Source organism: Papilio polytes, unplaced genomic scaffold (genome assembly GCF_000836215.1).
Source record: "Papilio polytes unplaced genomic scaffold, Ppol_1.0 DF824180.1, whole genome shotgun sequence".
In the NCBI taxonomy this organism is placed as follows: Eukaryota; Metazoa; Arthropoda; class Insecta; order Lepidoptera; family Papilionidae; genus Papilio; species Papilio polytes.
The window spans coordinates 459,316-477,688 of NW_013525024.1; the positions used below are offsets into that span (position 1 = coordinate 459,316).

At 33.9% G+C, this 18,373-nt stretch overlaps 2 protein-coding genes and 1 long non-coding RNA gene across 7 annotated transcripts; 1 reads left to right on the forward strand and 2 right to left on the reverse strand.

Annotated features, from left to right (window-relative positions):
• Positions 1–5,245: 5,245 nt before the first annotated feature.
• Positions 5,246–10,086, reverse strand: LOC106111108. 2 transcript variants are annotated; one of them, XR_001226139.1, is made up of 4 exons: positions 10,001–10,086; positions 6,907–7,008; positions 6,343–6,509; positions 5,246–6,117 (listed from the first exon to the last, which is right to left on the reverse strand). It is a non-coding gene; the product is annotated as an uncharacterized LOC106111108 (long non-coding RNA). The 2 variants fall into 2 exon arrangements; XR_001226138.1 differs by having other exon boundaries at positions 5,246–6,124.
• Positions 10,087–10,293: 207 nt separating this feature from the next.
• LOC106111165 (TAR DNA-binding protein 43-like) lies at positions 10,294–12,962 on the forward strand. Of its 4 annotated transcripts, XR_001226144.1 has the most exons (4): positions 10,295–11,723; positions 12,115–12,234; positions 12,524–12,600; positions 12,938–12,953. XR_001226144.1 is itself a non-coding variant. In XM_013293176.1 (3 exons), the coding sequence occupies exons 1-2, from the start codon at positions 10,391–10,393 to the stop codon at positions 12,550–12,552; spliced, it is 957 nt and encodes a 318-aa protein (XP_013148630.1). In that variant the 5' UTR covers positions 10,294–10,390; the 3' UTR covers positions 12,553–12,600; positions 12,938–12,962. The 4 variants fall into 4 exon arrangements, 2 of the variants coding, with proteins under 2 accessions (XP_013148630.1, XP_013148629.1); XM_013293176.1 differs by lacking the exon at positions 12,115–12,234 and having other exon boundaries at positions 10,294–11,318; positions 12,938–12,962; XR_001226143.1 differs by lacking the exon at positions 12,115–12,234.
• A 66-nt stretch (positions 12,963–13,028) lies between these two features.
• On the reverse strand, positions 13,029–18,126 carry LOC106111164 (E3 ubiquitin-protein ligase RNF168-like). Its single transcript, XM_013293174.1, has 7 exons — positions 17,773–18,126; positions 17,529–17,658; positions 17,048–17,260; positions 16,560–16,746; positions 16,021–16,259; positions 15,714–15,909; positions 13,029–15,639 (listed from the first exon to the last, which is right to left on the reverse strand). The coding sequence occupies exons 1-7, from the start codon at positions 18,122–18,124 to the stop codon at positions 15,055–15,057; spliced, it is 1,902 nt and encodes a 633-aa protein (XP_013148628.1). The 5' UTR covers positions 18,125–18,126; the 3' UTR covers positions 13,029–15,054.
• Between the last annotated feature and the right edge of the window lie 247 nt (positions 18,127–18,373).

Consider the following 18,373-nt stretch of genomic DNA (forward strand, 5'->3'; position numbering starts at 1 on the left):
TATGAACAGCTTCATACAATCCCATACGTTCTATTTTGACACATAGTTACCGCCTAGCGTTTTCGCGTCCGTGCGAACGCTCGCTAAATTCCTAACCAAGAAATGTAAAATATTTTTTTATGCCAAAAACAGACGACGGACTTTTAAGCTTTTACCCAGCTGTATAGATTGCAATTGCAAATAATTGCAATTTTATTATCACTGCTCAATATGTCGTTAAAAATATACAACCATTTTGATTATCCATTGATTTACATTTAGATCATTTTAATAAATCACCTAATTGAATAAAAGAAAAAAGTAAAAATACTTAAGTTGTAAGGTTGTAACAAATGAATAAATGACGGAGATTAATGTTAACAAATGAATACAAATCTTCGCAGGATTACGGCCTCGCCATAATATCCTTTGATGTCATCAATAATTATAACAATTTCTTTTGAATAAACCTGTACTAGGAGATGAGTCGTCTCTCTGTCTGAGTCCTTGAAGCGTTTCTACGATTTATTTTGAACTGAAAGTGGAAATACAATAACATGTCTCTAACAATTGAAGTATTTACGTGTAGAGCCACTCGATCAATATCTTATAATCTCCGTCGATAAAGTTTCAAGATCAAAGCACTTCTGCCTCGCGGCGATCAGACGCCCCTTCGCCGATAAAAAAATAAATTTATATTGATTTTCGTAGATTAAGTATAATCTAATCTATTGCATTTCAGTATGGAACTGTTTTAAATTCTAAGTACGATGACGAATACGCATTAACATTTTTTTTACATTTTTCATGATTCAGGGGCGGGGCAGTGTCTCCGCCGTAGCGAGCATGGTATTTTATTACCAGGTAAATAGAGTTATTGATTTATAATCATAAAGACAAACTGCTAAAATGTTATATTTTAGCTTTGTACTTGGAGTTTAAAAAATCAACGATGAATAAATCTCGAATTCCCGAACAAAGACTATTTTTAGGACATGAGCAACTCTTGTATCTAACATGTTACCTGTCACCCGCAATCCTCGATTGCGAGCGTAGACACATAATCAACATGGAACATCCTACGCTTGCAGACACATTATATATGGTACATTGACCTCATCTATATCTATACTGAAATTGTAAAGAGGAAAGATTTGTATTTGTATATATTGAAATAACTCTAAAACTACTGGGCCGATTTCAATTCTTTCACCACTAAAAGCTACTTTATCAGTGAGTAACATAGGTTATATTTTTTTTTTAATTCACGCGGGCGAAGTCGCGAACAACAGCTAATCGTTAAATATAATGTTTACTTCTTCATAAACTTAAACATTGTCATAGCTATCATCCATGTAGCCAGTTCCCTAAAATAAGGTTACGACTGGCACTTTTTGGGCTTTATTAAGTTTAAAAATAAGTTAATGCTTTTAAATTTTACTTGTACTTTACAAAAGGTTGATAATTGTTTTATACACGCTTAAAGATAATAGAAAGTAAAAAAATAACCGATTTCAAATTGTCATATGACAACATTACGAAATAAGATCACATTGATATTGAAACTAAAAGGTTGTTTATTTCATAATATCTGCTGTACTGAAAGTTTGTGTTATGTTGCTTAATATCTAAATTGCAATGTATTCGACTATATGCATATAGAAATTATTGTACTGTCGAGAGGTGTCGGTTGGCGGGAACTGTGGGTGTGTGTCGGCCTGTGTTGCCGCCAACTGGGTCGTGTTGTGAAACAGAGAGAGGTGTCGGCAGTCAGAACGAACAGATGTATGCAACACGAACACAGACAAGCCCGCAGGCGGCGGCTGTCTCGTTGCATTACCCACACAGATTTAGAGGAGGTATGCTTTGTCCTTCAGCCTCTGATATTTATATTGTCTATCTGCGGTATTCAAACTTTAAATTTTAAGGAACAGAATTCCTTCATAGTGCATGAACAACTATGTACAATGGTTGTATCGAAAATTGAGAAAAAGCAGAGTGCTTTTCTTTAATGTTTTCATTGACTTTAAAAGGAAAAAAAAATTAACAAGGAACTTGAAGAATTTGTTTGTAAGCTTTAAAACAAAATTGACTTATTTTATCGATACCATCTAGGAACTCCCGGGGTCTTTTGATTGATTATGTGAACATGTACCCATGTTTTGGAAAAAGAAGTGAAGTAATAAGTTTACATTACACAAAATTACGCCGTCTCTACACGCCTTCGTAGAAAAAATAAAAGTAAGAACAAGCGCAAATTATCATACATGTATTTGCAATTAAATTTCCGAGCGCCTTTGTATCAGATTGGTGTGTACATTTTATTTAATTAAACAACTGACCTATCTACTTATGAGATAATTAAAACATTTTTATTAATTGCGTACATGTTTATATGAAAAAAAAAATATATAAACACTTGATAAAGTTAATTCACTTGTTTACTCAAAGATGTATTTACAAATGTAATGCTTAACATTTGTAAAACATGTTTTTTAGAATTTTTATATGTGGTTTTTCAATCCGCGACGACTTAGAAAGGCCGAAAAAAAAGTTCGATTTAGATTAATTTTTGGGAAGTCATAATAATTTTCAGGTCGATACCAAGGATCGAATATTGATTTCGGTCGAATATCTGTACGAAGTATTTCGTGCGTATATTGTAAAGACAAAGGTTTGCACCGGTCGGCGCGGTCAGTGGCCGAGGCAGAGGCACATTGCATGACTCTCAACGCCTTCAGAAAGCCACACCATAAATAACCTTCTAAAGTAAGTACCATATACGTTTTCCTTCGAACTTTGTCTTATGTTGATATCAACCACTTAACCACATGCTAATAAATTTTCATAATCATTCTGCTGTACAATAAGAAACAACAGCCAGGATTGACAAATAAGTTAAAAAAAAACAAACGAGTAAATGACCTTAATACAGAAAAGGTGAGACCTCTTTACAAGGATCAATCTGTGTACTGAACACAAGACAACTTTAACTTATACAGGCCGGAAATTAAAAAAAAAACTATAATCAATGATATAGATTTATTTGTTACGACTGAAAGTAATAATCGACAGTAACCAGGTAGTCAATTATTTCTGCCGCATTCCTCTCGTTTCCTAGCACCGTGACCGTTTAAAAAAAACTGCATCTAGCTCAATGTAATTTTAAAATCGAATTTTCGAAAGCACGCAACATCAGTGATATTTCATTTTGCGCCATTGAATTGCAAAGTAACCATGGGTTTTCATGGCCGAAGTACCCGTGCATATTGGCATGTCAGTGTACTTGGAGGAGGATGACATTATATTTTCAACGAGGAAAATCACTAACACTATGGCCCGACCGGGATAAGAAAAACCTTCGTCAATTTACGGAAAAATATGTATCTATGTAATTTCTTTGCGTGCGTTGAAAACTGATGTAATAAAGAAGCCGATTGCACGATTTTTGTATTATCTTGATATCATTAAATTTACTAATTATGGTAGTTCCTATGGTATCAATCTTTGTCAACACGACAAGATATTTTCATTTTCTTAATTCTCGGTATTTGAGACTAGGGACAATTAAGTCGATACTTTGTAAATTATGTTTATTGTAAAAAATATTTTAACAGCAAATAAATCTATCCATATTCAATCAAAACGCATCAAAAGGGTTTTTATTTAAAAGGCATGTTGTGGAGGCACTTTGTAAAATAAATGTCGAGACGCTCACGTATGCCAGACAAAAGCGCCTACTAAACAGCTTTCAAATGCGATGACTATCCTTGACATTTATTCAGAAAAAAGGTTGATGAATCCTTTGTTTAAATTTGTTCTCAAATATAGCAACAGGTTATAAGACTTAACTCTATATAACACAAACATATACATACTTTAAAATGTAAGGCATAAGACATCTTACGCAAATATTAATATGTCTAATTTCGTCAGTCCTATTTTACTCGTACTTCCAGTGCGTTTTATTCGTTACTATTCTACTCAGCTGGTTCGACCTCAGGCTCATCAACTACTAAAGAGAAAAGAGAAGACTTTAGTTCCGCTGTAAGGAGTACAAAAGATGAATTATCGCTTAAGCTCAGAATTGATAAGATTTTAACATAACCTTCTTATACTGAGTTAATTTATTTAAAAGAGCATCTAGTTTTTTCTACTAGATTTACTCTGACAGGGATAGCGCGTCCTCCACTATCCATCTGATGACTAACAACCAAAGATTTAAGTTTGGCGGCTTTGATTGGATCAATTGAAATGGACCTGTTGTGAACACAATTGTAACTTCCACTTCAAGAAGACGATAAAATAAATTCTTGGAATTATTTTATATAAAAAACATATACAGGCGCATAACATTTTATCTTTTATTCTTCGATAATATAACATAGTCGGAAGACCGCAATCTGTTAAAGTGATCAATCGATAAGATATTGATCTGATTATTTAATATTTTCTTTATAGTAATAAATATATAAATCATCATCATCTTCCTCCTTATTCTACTCCCGTAGGGTCGGCGCAGCAGGTTTTTATCCTCTACATATCTCTATCTCATACTCCATCATACGCCATCTCAGTCATCACTTCCTTCTTAATCATGTCACCTTTCACGTAATCCATCCATCTCTTTCTAGATCTACCTATACCGGTATGCCCTTCCACACTCATAACTAACGTTCCTTTTGTTAATATAAATATTTTTACTTATAGTTAAATCAGGCAAATAATAATATCTGTGGCAGTCTGGCGACTGCGGCGAAAATTCCACGGCGGTTGTACGATGACAGAATAACAAACAGTTTAGCGGGGCTCTGTCTGAACTGTAACAGTACAGTCACAAATGGTCCAAAATTACCAACTTCTACTTTGACTAGAAAGTGATGACACATTAACATGCATTATTTGAATTCAGTGTTGCATCAGAGTTGCATGTCCAGATTTGATAATCATCAAGACTACAAGATTATCCTCTTAATGATTTTGTCAACGGTTTTTACTTATTTTAACTATAAGTGGAGGCAGAAAGTAAATAAAAGGGTGAGCGCGTAATTTTTAGCGTCACAGGATCTGAGAAAAGTCAATAACGACTTAAAACTTATATAAAGTGAGAAGAATTTATTGAAAGGGGTTTTGAAAATAGTTATCGTTACCGTAAATGGTACCAAATATCATATTAAAGAGAAAAGAATCTATAAAAAGTAATAAATAGGTGGCAGAGATTATATAAAGATAAAAAACGAAAGAAAATAAACAAGTTACCTTTATTATTTATCAGCTTGCAATTCACCTACACAAAAAAAAAATTGTCATCTCAGTAGTTTTCAAAGACATTAAAAGAGATGACTATGTTTTTGTACAATTTTGTACAGCTGTTGTAAAGTATTACCCTACGGATAAATGTAATGTTATTTCCAAGCGAACTAACGGTATACATAATTTTGTGGTTACTCATCTTTCTCTTTAAGTTCATTACATCATTTCCTTTACAAAGTCTTGTTGAATGTGTTCACGTGAGATAAATAATACTTGTGAGGCTACTAACTATATAAAGATTTTTCACGGAAGATAAAATGCAAACGGAAAAAATCAATTTCAAAAACCTCTTGGCAAAACTAGCCATTAGAATGAAACTTTTCTAAATATCCACGATCCATTGTAATTCGAAGATATTTACGAAGTAAATATATGTAATAGCTATATCAATAAAATGTCACACGTAATCTTAATTTAATGAAAAATTTATATAAAGTAACATCATCATTTAGTAAGTTTTTCTGAGATTCGCATGTGTAAGTTAGGAGCATTTGGTTAATATCTTTCCCGAGCATGGTAAAGGACTTCTTTTTTAATTTCCTACTGCTTAATTTATTTAATAGAGTATTACCTAATAAAGAATAATCTAAAAGCCCAACAAATATAAGAACAAGAGATTGTGCTCGTAAATAAGGATACACCAGTCTTCAGAAATTATCGCGCTCGCCTTGGACCAGCTTCCTGTCAACTAGTGCTGCATAAGGCGCCACGAGTGAAGGGAGCGAGTATACAGCTACAACCTTTGTTCGATATCCACAGAGAAATGTTGCGGAACTGGTCTATGACCTTCAGCAGGAAAAGCACACAACCTTGCTGCGTCTCGTTCTAAAATCTTCCGTAAAATCACGTTAAAAAGTCACTAGTTTAACTTGTTTTTAATTACATAATCTAGGTTTGAATATGTATTTCTAATAAGACTACTCGACAAGGAAAGGAGTTACGAGGTGTTATGAAAAATAAAAGTTACATCAACGTAATTATTGCTCGTCAATTTAATGGTTCATGTGCAGTGGATTGTAATTAGAATATTTGATCATAACATTAGCTTACCTTTCGCAGTATCAAAGGTTGCATTATTTGTTGGTTAGTCATCTAAAGTTCAAAGATTTTATTTGTCTGCAACATCCTGGCATTTCAAACTTAAATTATTTTAAAAATAATATTTTGTAGAGATTTTAATATTACTCCTTCTCGTCTAGCAATTAAATTACTCTAAGCTGGAAATTGGAATTATCGGTTAAAACTGAACATTGAAAAGTAAAGTCAATTTGAACAGGTTATCGATGTGTTAGTAGTGTTGAATCTTAATCATTACCATAATAAGATATTATAGACGTCAGTTATAAATTATTCCAATTATGGCCAAAGAAAAATAAAATGTTCAAGTTTGAAGTAAATAATTTACTACTGCGGTCCTCAGAATAGAAATTGGCCTTATCAGATTTAATATTAAGACAATAAGTTATTATAAGTTTTCTAAATTTGATACTGACTGGCTTAATTATTAACTCTAGAAGTAAATAGGAAAATTAAGTTAGATATTTTGGCCCACTGTAGGTCCTATATTTTAAGTTATATGCTTTTTTAGTCGAATAAAACAGGTAAGAAAATTACAGGATTGTGAGGTAATTTGCGAGTCGCTTCACAACTTGTCGAACCGGTCCTCAGATTGCCGCCGCGATTGAAAGTTCATGTCATGACATTTTGGTGTCAACTCTGTAATATCAATATTTAATAATGTTATTTTATTTTAAATTAATATAAGAGGAATAATAAAACTAGCTGAGCATATCAAATGAAAAAAAAAATAAAAAAAAATACAGAGATTAATTCTTTTGTCTAATATTAAATGCGTAGCGTAATCCAAAGCAGCTAGCGCACTCATTTGCCAGACCTAGATGCGCCCTAACAATACCTTAACAAAGCTATTTGTGTACTGATCACGCTTTATAAGATAAGTACCTATATTGCTGAAAACATCTGTAGAAGAGATAAGGACTTGACTGAAATCTTTGAGCGAGTGTAATGCGCATCATTAAGAACAAATCCGTAATTTTTAAGAACAAGTAACAAAATGCTCTTAGTCCTGACTATGCGAGTGTTCACTAAATATTTAAAGCATTATGATTTTATTCTAGTTTAATTAAAATTGTTAAAGATGAGATTATAATAAACTGTTCAAACGATTTATTTAGATACATTTTTGGATTTCTATAATTGCTTTGCTATAATGAATAAATAAATGCAGTAGTCTTGTTCCGATACAATTAATACCGCTGTGTTGCGATATCAATAATGACAGCCAAGTTAATTACCGACTTACTCATACATAACTTGGCATGATGAAACACTTTTAGATTGTAATCGTTCATTACGGAATTTCTAAATAGCTTAATTGAGTTGATTTTTACCTTACGGTCAACAAAATTTTATTAGAAGTCTGTACTTTTTAAAAATAGCTGTAGCAAGAGATCAACCTATGTGACGAGTATTGTTCCTATAGACAACTAAGCATGTTCCTGTAGACAACTAAGCTAAAACCATAGTCATTTAAATATCAAAATATTTAAGCGGTCCACGTCTAATTTAGTAAATGGTAAAAGTCAAAATTCAAGGTGAGCGAGTGACACGGCATCCGGTTCGCTGTAAATCTACCGATGTTGTCTCGATTTTATTAATCACAAGCTTTCGTCCCCGACTCTGTCTAGATGGAATTTAATAAAAAAACAAAAGTGAGCAGCTTCTGTGTTCTTCCGGGTTATGCTCTACATCTGTGCCGAATTTCATGGACGTCCTTTAAACAGTTTAGGCTTCAAACTCCAAACTCTAACAAATATCTATCCAGCCATCTAAACTTTCGCATTTATAATATAAGTAAAAAAGGTAGTAAGTTGACATATGCCGTTAGGTATTTGAAATATAAATTCTACTTTAATTTTCAATGTAATCAAAAAAATGAAAGCCTTAACCGTTTACTTTCTAACCATGTAGAGTGTTTTCGTTATATTTTCTTTTATTTTAACTTAGATTATAAAATTGAAGCAGGTGCCTGGTTATTATTTAGTAGCAAATATACCAATGAATTTCTTTGACTATAGAAAGACGGACTAGGCAGAGAACCGGTATTTAATTCCGGCAGTCATAACAGAATACTTTGACATATAAAAAACTACCTTTTTTACCGAAGGGAAATGCGTTACGCATATTCCGTGCCACGGGGCAGGCACGAGACTTATGTGGGACTCTCTCCCCATAGTGGGGGGCATACCTCATTAAACCCCTCCGTTCCGTCCTGGCCATTGTGTGGGGCGCCACGAGATCGCTTTCGCTTGCCACCGCGACGCCATACTGAGCGCCCCGGAAAGTGGCCCTCGGTGCGTCCCCACGAGTTGGGACGCTGCGCCCTAAGGCGCCCCTCGGAAGACGGCACCGTGCAATTCAGGCTCGGGAACCCCGCCTCGCCCGCTGGTGCCGCGGGGTTTATAGAGCCTGCCTACTACCTATGCGTCCCGTCCCAAGGCAGAACCACTTTCCCTTCCCATCCGTTGCTTATACAAAAAGGGTCGAATGGGAAAGAGTACTAAAATTCAACTTCCGGCACGCTCATCAGGCGACGTGGAAATGCTTCCACATCACATGGTGCAAAATCACGACAACGAAGAACACTTTCTTCTGAGTTGTCGTGATATTTTACCATGCGATTCGGCACATTCGTGCGAAGATGTTAAAGAGGGCCTTTCAATTATTTAGTTAAAATTTTGTCACTTTGTCTGTGTGTTTATAGGCGCTAATCACAAAAAGGGCTTAACCGATTTTAATTCAATTTACATTTTCGTGTTGTAATAAGGGCCACTTATCGTTTAAGGCTATTTTATGCCTATTGGTGTATAAAAATAAACTGTATTAATTGTAAACAATTTTACATATTATAAATAGCAATGTAAAGGTGTGTCTATTATTAATTTTATCAATCCTAAGAAATAGACCACAGTATATTCAAGGAACTTCTTCACTTTGAAGGGTGAAGATGCGGGCGACTGTCCACTTTTCCCATACCTTTCTCAAACTTTGCATTGTTGGCACTGCATTGTTGGTTCGCGGCACATTTCATTCAATTTCGTTAGTTCAAATCAAAAATTGTATTTGTTTATTTGGTCGCGCCTTTAAAACAGGGAGCTTTTTCATACACTGCTCTGTTGCCTTTTGAGTATTGTGTAAATATAACAGGATTGCTTTTAAAGCGTTTGTCGCTTGACAGCCGCCAATGCCGTATTTTAACGACTTTAAAACAGCACCTGCGCAAGCAGCGAATGTGACAGAATTTTGCCGCCCCTAAAATCCGCCACTCTAGGCTCCAGCTTACTTAGTCTGCCAGGCAAATCCGCCATTGAATTGACAAGAATACGACAAGACAAGAATATTGACAAGAATTGAGAAGAATATATAAGATACGCTGGTTTAGATTCGTATGTTCGGTTTTATTTCCGAAGAATCATTTATTATTTGTATTGACACATAATTTAACATATTTTCGATCATAATTTTTTTTTGTGGATCATTTCGCACCCCCTTAGAGCTGCGCCTGCTGTGCCAAGGGGGGAAAAGAAGTCCCCCTTTGACCCCCCCTCGCTACGCAACTGGTTTGATGGCACTAAACTAGTTTATAGAATTAACTGTTAAATAGTTATTAGCATTAAGGAATACTTACTCCGGAAGATGGTTTTAATAAAAAGCTAGTTCTTATTTAAATAGGAATACTAAGGAAGGCAAAAGGAAGGCGCGCCTGATGTTGATCTTGTTCCTGTCTTAAAATCCATAGACAAACAAAATATATCTTTCTTCTATAACTAGGCAAAGTAATTTATAGTAAAAATGTTTCAAATATTTTGGCAAATATAAGGTAATTAAGTGATATGTTTAAATACATATCTTCTGATGATAAATTAAAAAAATGGCTGGACATAGACACGATCCTGCTACGTCAACATTTCTACATTGACGTTGGTCTTTGATTTTTTGGCGTGGGATTCGCCATTTTGTTGACGGTCCTTTTATAAGGCAGTGATAATAGTAGGGAAAGTAATATAGTCCACAAAAAATGAATGTTAAAGGAGATACTTACAGCGAAGATATATTTGATTACATTAAAGTAAGCGAAGATGAAGATGACATTAACGCTGTGGAAATTCCCTGCGAACATGACGGCACTCTTCTCCTTTCAACGCTTGTAGCGCAGTTTCCCGGAGCGTGTGGCCTTAAATATCGACACCCTGAAACGAAATCGATTAGAGGTATAAGACTAAACGATGGAAAACTTCATCCTCCAACAGAAGCCGGATGGGGCAAAACCTTGTATATTTGTGTATTTCCCAAAGAAAACAAACGTAAGATGGATGATGTATCATCAGAAAATTCAGCAGCGAAAACCAAACGCTTAGAGAAAAAACTTACTTGTTCCGACTTGATTTGTCTCGGTTTGCCGTGGAAGTCTACAGAAGAAACTATAAAACAATACTTTGAACAATTCGGTGAAGTAGTAATGGTTCAACTAAAAAAAGATAAAAATGGTTCTTTTAAAGGTTTCGGCTTTATCCGTTTTGCCACGTACGCTTCACAAATGAGAGCTTTAGCACAAAGGCATAACATCGACGGCCGTTGGGTTGATGTGCGCATCCCTAACTCCAAAGAGGGTGTAGTCCCACAGATGCCATGTAAAGTCTTCGTGGGCCGATGTACTGAAGATATGACAGCAGATGATTTAAGAGAATATTTTTCGAGCTTTGGTGAAGTTACAGATGTATTTGTACCACGTCCATTTAGGGCATTTGGGTTTGTAACATTCTTAGATCCAGAAGTTGCACAAAGCTTATGTGGCGAAGATCATGTCATTAAAGGTGCTTCAGTGTCAGTGTCAAGTGCAGCTCCCAAAATCAAAAACAAGTCAAACCAAAACTGGAAAGATGACTCATATGGACCAAACTGGGATGGAAACCGATCTGGCCCATCTGGCGGCCATAACAATGGAGGTAATAGTAACATAGATTCTCTTAACATGCAAAATTTGGGGATCAACCCTAATGGTGGAGGGCCACCTCCTAATTTTAATTTACCAATAAGTCTTGTCGCTGCTGCCCTTAATCAAGCGGGATGGGGTGGATTTTTAGGCGGTCCTGGTAATTCTGGACCTAACAACTGGCAAGGTGGGCCACCTCAAGGCAACTCGGGCAAACATTGGAATAACAACCAAAACTGGGGTCCAAATGGACCACCACAGCCTTGGAATCATGGTGGTCCAGGTTGGAATGGTAAAGGCAACTGGAACCAAGGAAACTGGTCAAATGGACAAGGAAATTGGGGAGGTAACAGTGGGGGTGGCTCTGGCCAGTCCGGTTCGGGTAGTGGATGGAATAATAACAAGCCCCAAACGTGAGGTGAGACTTCCCTAAGGCATTATACCAGAGATGTTTGTATGATAAGATGTATTTTAAGTAATGTAAAGTGATAACCTTATCACATCTTCATATACATTTTTATTTTCATAATTAATAATATTGTCTGCATACAATAAGTGGATAAACAAAGTGTGTTATTTTGTGATGTATGATGAGGGACTTTAGATAAATAAAGATGTATGATAAATGAGATGGATGTTTTAATTCTGTGAATTTAACTTAAGGCATGGTAGTAGTGTTGAAAGAAGTGCACTATATTTGAACACAAACCCAACAAGTCTGAAAGTAAGTTCTCCTTAACTAACTATTTGTCGGGTACTGGGTGTGGAAGTTAACTTTTGTCAGTGAGTGTAGTCCAAATTGTAAATAGAAAAGGATGAGGAGATCCATGCTTTCTGAGTGAGTGAAGTGCAAGACAAGCCTGCTGCTTGCGTCCATCCGCTGAGAATGAAGAAGGCTGCCTTTGAGCCTCTACTGCTACTTCAATGTGGTGAGTGTGAATTGGAATGATCAGTGATGTCTTTTAAGATTATGTGCCTTGGCTTGTATCAGTAGTTCTACGCTGATTGTAATTTCACATTTGTTACTTAAATAACTTGGATTTTCCTAAAACTCTCAGAAGTTACTGTTATACCAGTTGAAGGTATGCAGCCTAGTATAGGAAGCTTATTGATTTAAACATGAATAATGAATTACTTTCCTTACTCATGTTTGACATCTTGGATTGGATTATTCAAAATTGTCTTAAAAAAATTGTATTACTTGAATATTTTTTTCAGGTTTGGTGACCTGTTTTAGAAAGAGGTGATCCATAAAACATAAAAACCTTGAATGCATTTTATGGTAATATGCACAGGTATGTCAGTTCCTATTTATTTATTTATTTTATAAAAGTAAACAGGATGTGTTCAAAATGTTGGGTCCTGATCTATCAGTTCATTTAATTAAATGAGCTATTTTCTCACATAAAACTTTCCAGGTACCTCCTCTTTGTAGAACCAAAACTGATTAACTTATAGACTTTATGTTCCAATAGGAATTTATATATTTGTAATGTATATGACTCACTTATTGATAACAAGTCCAAAAGGAGCAGTTAATAAGGTTTTTTAGAAATATTATTCATAGTATATTACAATGTCATATGTTTTTGCTTATTTTTTAATAGCTTAACTAATTTACATAATTTTCAGGTGGAGCAAAGTTTTGGGTTCAAGATAAAAAAATCAATGCTCATTAAATTGTAATTGAAGAATTACATTGTACAAATAAATAACACTGATGTTTCTTTTAATAAAATGTTTATTTACACAGACAATTGTTTTTTCTACAGAAAGATTAATCACAACTAAACTCGGTTGCCACAAGTTTGAAACAAAATAATTATGATAAAATGGCAATTTGTAATACAACTTGTGGCATATCACAGCAAGCATTTATAAAAATAATCATTTGTCTTCTTTGAAAAAAATCATTTTAAATAATGAGGCTGGAAATTAAAGATGTAATGCATAGCTCATTTTCAGAAGTAATTCAATTATTGATTTTTTTTATGAGATATGAATTTGTGTGAGCAGTCAAAATTATCATTTGTTGACTATGTAGTGATATTGACATAGGATCATCTTATCTTTAAATGAGGCTCTTTAAAACTGATAATGAGTTTGCATTGGGTCCAGTAAATTTCTCATAGTCCACCAACCTTTTTATATATATTGTATCTAAAAAATATAGATAGAAAACTATTAGATTTTAAATGAATCTTTAAAAACCTTATCTACAACACCACAAGGCCAGTTTGTATTATTCTGTTTTGAGAAATGAATATCGTAATTTTGCTTTTCATAGGGTTATTTCTAAAAAGCCTTTCGACTGCATGTTCGTTAATCTATTTGTAGTAGTATTTTTTGATTGAAATGAAAAAAAAAATGGTTACTCCCCAAAATACCTACATACAACGTTTATACCAATACAAGGATTTCACATTTTGTGTTATCAGAAATGATACCTGTTACTATCCAATTACATTAAAACAGTTACTATCTGAACCAGTACTGTCTCTGATAGCGTAAAATTAAGATAGACACTATTTAACTTCAAAATAGGTATTTTTACAAGTGGTTTACCGTGACAAGACGCACGCAATATGTCTATAATACTGAACTATTTTATGGTGGGTAAAAAGCTGCCAACTCATGCGTCATTAAAATACCCGAGTCAATGTACACTTAATTGGAAGATTTAATTGTAGTAAGATAATTAATATAAAGCAAGTTTTAAACTAAAAATATACATTATTGTGATGCCATTATAACAATCCAAGTTGTTCATAATTCTAGGACTCCACTGCACATCCTGTTTATCCATTCAAACTCAAGACTACAATATGTAGTAATACAGGCCTTACTGTACTTCAAACTCACAGTATCAAATATGACTTCTCAAATTCCAAAGGAACTAGACTAGCAAAGGTATATGCGAATTTACACAAATATGAGCCATAGTTGTAGTAGCCTAACAAACTTAATAACAAATGAAATATCTTTTATATCAAAATATACACAAATTTATCTGTTCTCTCTATGAAATTCTATCAATTTTACATCAGATATGATTTAGAAGGTTCATATACTTGGATCATGTATTCACTTTCATGGTGCTGTTTGAGTATTTAATATAAGGTTATTTAGATCTGGTGTATTGACATATTATACGCAGTGTAATGACTGAATAGTCTATTGACTATGAGTAATGTGTCTCTGCCTGGTATTCCTGCAGTCAAAGGGAACGGTCGTTGTCCACGATCACGAGCATATCGTATTACCAAGCTAAAGTACATATGTATAAGGGTGAAATACCAGAGTACAAATTGTCAAATCAACAGCAAACATTCATTTAGTAACATGTGTGTTCGCTTATAAAATTTGTTACTCTTCCACATAAATGAGTACAGTAACTCCATATAATTAAATATTCTTGCATTATACAAAAGTGGATTCTCATATATGAGGAGAAGACAATAGCAATTGATATGCTAAAATCCACTGTGAACACATTCTATTCATATATTTATCATTAAACATTCGTAATTGCAAATAATTTGCTCTTTAAAGCATTCCTATCCTCCGAATATCTATAAACATTTTAAAATTAGAATAGTTTTTTTTGGCGAAATTTACAAAATATGCATAATATCAACGGCAGGATTAATGATACATAGTTTTAATCACTAATGAGATAATTGAGTTTTATAGGGCATGATATATTTCTACTGCGATCCTATAAAATGTATATTAAAACGATAGTAAAACTAAACCTTTAGTTTCTTGGCGGGGCGGAGAGCGTAGGCGAGGGTGAGCTGTCGCTTGGTGGCGGCGCGGCGCGGCTGCCGACGGCCGTTCCATTCCGCCTCCATCTTCTGCGCCAGCTCAAAGTCACTCTTCTCCTGTTCGATCAGTTTCTCGATTCTCAGCTGCTCCCGCAGTATATTCTTAACATCACAATTTTCCAATGGACTAGACAAGTTTTTTACAGCTAAATTTAATTTATTATTATTAATAGTTTCAGTAACAAGAGGTGGGCTATCAATCTCACTTTTCGCATTTGGTTTTTTTGAATAACTTCTCAAATAAACCTTTCTATCGGAAGACACCTTTCTATCCTTAAGTTTTTTCTTCGGCGTAACTTCATTTTCGTCCTTTGATATACTTCCCATCGACCGGGTGCGTCGTAAAGATTTCTCGGTGTTCAATTTTCTTATACCATCAACTTTCACTGCTTGCTGTTTTCTGTTTGGGACATGTTTTTTAATACTATTCAATTCATCTGGCGTGACACTAGGACTTACAATATTTTTTTTGTTTCGAGTCCTTCCTACACCTTTCTTGGGAGTTTCCTTCGAAGAAAAAAAAACATTTAACACAAAATAATATGTGAAAACGATAAAATAACTGTTAGCTTGTTCAATACCTTCTTTACTCTTAAAATGTTAAGTGCAATAACAAAAGCAGAAGGTAGTTTCTGTTCTAAGGATAGATTTCTGAGACGGCACAGGCCTTCTAAATATTGGTCTCGGGTTGGAGGATCTTCCTGCTTCTGAGGAGTATTTTCTAGCTCTGCTCGCACACTGGGCACGCGTAACGGGAAACTTTTATTAGGACTGAAACTACCAGAAAAGGCATGGTTAAACACATACACTATTGACATTGTGAACTAAAACTTCTAAAGGTTTAAAAATATCTGGCTATTGAATTCAACATTCTATAGTATGTATTACCTAGTCGGTGTTGATCCATCAATAGGTTTAAAGTAACATAACTCTTGCTGCATTGAATCAACACTGCCTGTTTCTAAATGTCTATTTTCCACATTATTTTTATGCTGCAATATTCCAGTATATGGCAGAGGAAGTGATACTAATAATGATTGTATCATACTTTTAGACTTTGTCGCATTTTTATTTTGCGGTGGGTCAGTTTCTTTGCTACTACTAGAACTTTCAATGGGTTGCATTGTCTGAAATTAAACAAAAATTTCAAGTAAACTCTCTGACAATTTATTATGAAGTTGCTTTTGCCTGTGACTCTGTCCACATAGAATAAAATAAAACAAACATGTGTAGCCTCTAAGTTATTCGAGACTATCCTCTAAATCTATGCCAAATTTCATCAAGATCCACTCAGCCATTTAGGCTATAAACTATAACAAACATCCATCCATCCATCATCAAAATTTTCACATTTGTAATATTAGTGAGATGGTAAGATTTAAAAAATATGAACTACAACTAAGGCAATTTCATTAGTAGCATGATACCTTTGTGGAATTATCACCATTCTCTTTATTCCAAACACCAACACCATTTTTAATTTTTTTCTCCAGAAAACTTTTTAAGAGCTTTCCATAGTTAGGAAGTATTTCCGGAGAGGGTCTATTACTAAATTTATTTGAAGTGACTCTTTGAGCAGTTCCCTCATTGCTTTGGTTGTTATCAGTTGAACTTCTGAAAAAATTTAAATCAATAAATTTCAAGTACCTTATGTGTAGATTAAATACCCTACTGGACTATAAGTTTTTTTATTACCATCATTTATTATTTACTAGGGCTAAGAGAAATGAGTTTTAATTCATGTGTGTTAAACATCGGCCTTTTAAATAGAAGCACTTCATCATATTTGGCTAATATGTTATATGGTATATGGTAACCATAAGGTTACCATATGTGATGGGTATTTGACTCAATCATTAATTATTAATTTGCAAGTATGTTTAGCTTAATTACTATAAAAATAAAATACACATACTCCTTTACTGGTGCTTGTAATTTTGATAAATAGGTATCTATCTTTCTAGCTTTAAGTCTTGGTTTTGTAGGAACATTTTTAGAACATTCCCTTTTATTAATTTCAGGAACTGTAGCTTCAGCCGCATCTTGAATTTGTTTCGCTAACAGCTCATCTTGTTTTATCCGCTCCATATACCTTTGTTCAGCTTCAACTTCTTCAGCTTGTAATTTTCTGTCATACATAATAATTACAACATATTTTTAGAATAAACAATTTCCTGATTTTTCACAATGACTAAAATATAAGATTTGAAAATGTGCTACTTTGAGTTTTTAATAATTAAGACAACAGTTAGTTTTACATGAAATTAAAAAAAAATACAACTCTGATTTTTTGTACAGTGCACAAACTAATGGTTGTAAACTGGTTTCTAGCAATTGTTTAGTAAACATTTGTAAGTCTCAGTCACATATTCAGAAAAATTAAAAAAAAAACCCACTTTATGAGAAGTTCAGTTTCAGCCAAATGTTTCTGTTCAAGTCTAAGACGTTCAGATCTTAATCTCTTCAATTCTGCTTCATATTCTAGTCTAATTTCTCCCGGTACACTTAATCCAGGTATTGGTATATCTGGAATTGTTAGTCTATTATTTTACTTCAATATAAGAAATTGTGAAAATAACACGATTTTCTGCTTCTACAATAAAATAGCAATATTACTATTTTTTCTTCTGGACATCTTACCTTTAGGTATGTTAATATCATCCCCTTTTATCTTTTTATCTATTTCATGTGAAAATTTAGTTTTAATGTATTCCCAAAGTTGCAAATTAACTAAGTTCTTTTGTTTTGTTGCTGATCTTAGCCAAGAACCAATGCGTAAACGACATAGAGGACAACACAAAGAATTATTTTCTATGCTACCATTAAAACAACTTTGACAAAAATCATGATAACATGGTAAAGTAACAGGTTCTATAAGTATTGAATGGCAAATTGAACAAACAACATCATTAATTTCTAATTTTTCCAATTTCAATAATTTATTTTCAATTTTAGACAGCCGCTTCTTTGACTTGGCCGCCATTTTTGACATTGTTTTTCCATTTTGTCTGTGATTCTGTCGTTACCAAAGAGCATATACCCTCTTTGCCATAGTTAATATCTTTCTGGATTAAAGAGAAAAGTGGCTTAGGTTGAAAAAATCTCTTTAAAAACAAGTTTATGTTAATAATACGACTGTAGTTTATTCATTTAACTAAAGTAATAACTGTATGGTGATTCTTTTTCTGTTGGTTTTAAAATAAAAGCACAAAATAAACTTTTCTTTCACAAGCTATTGGAA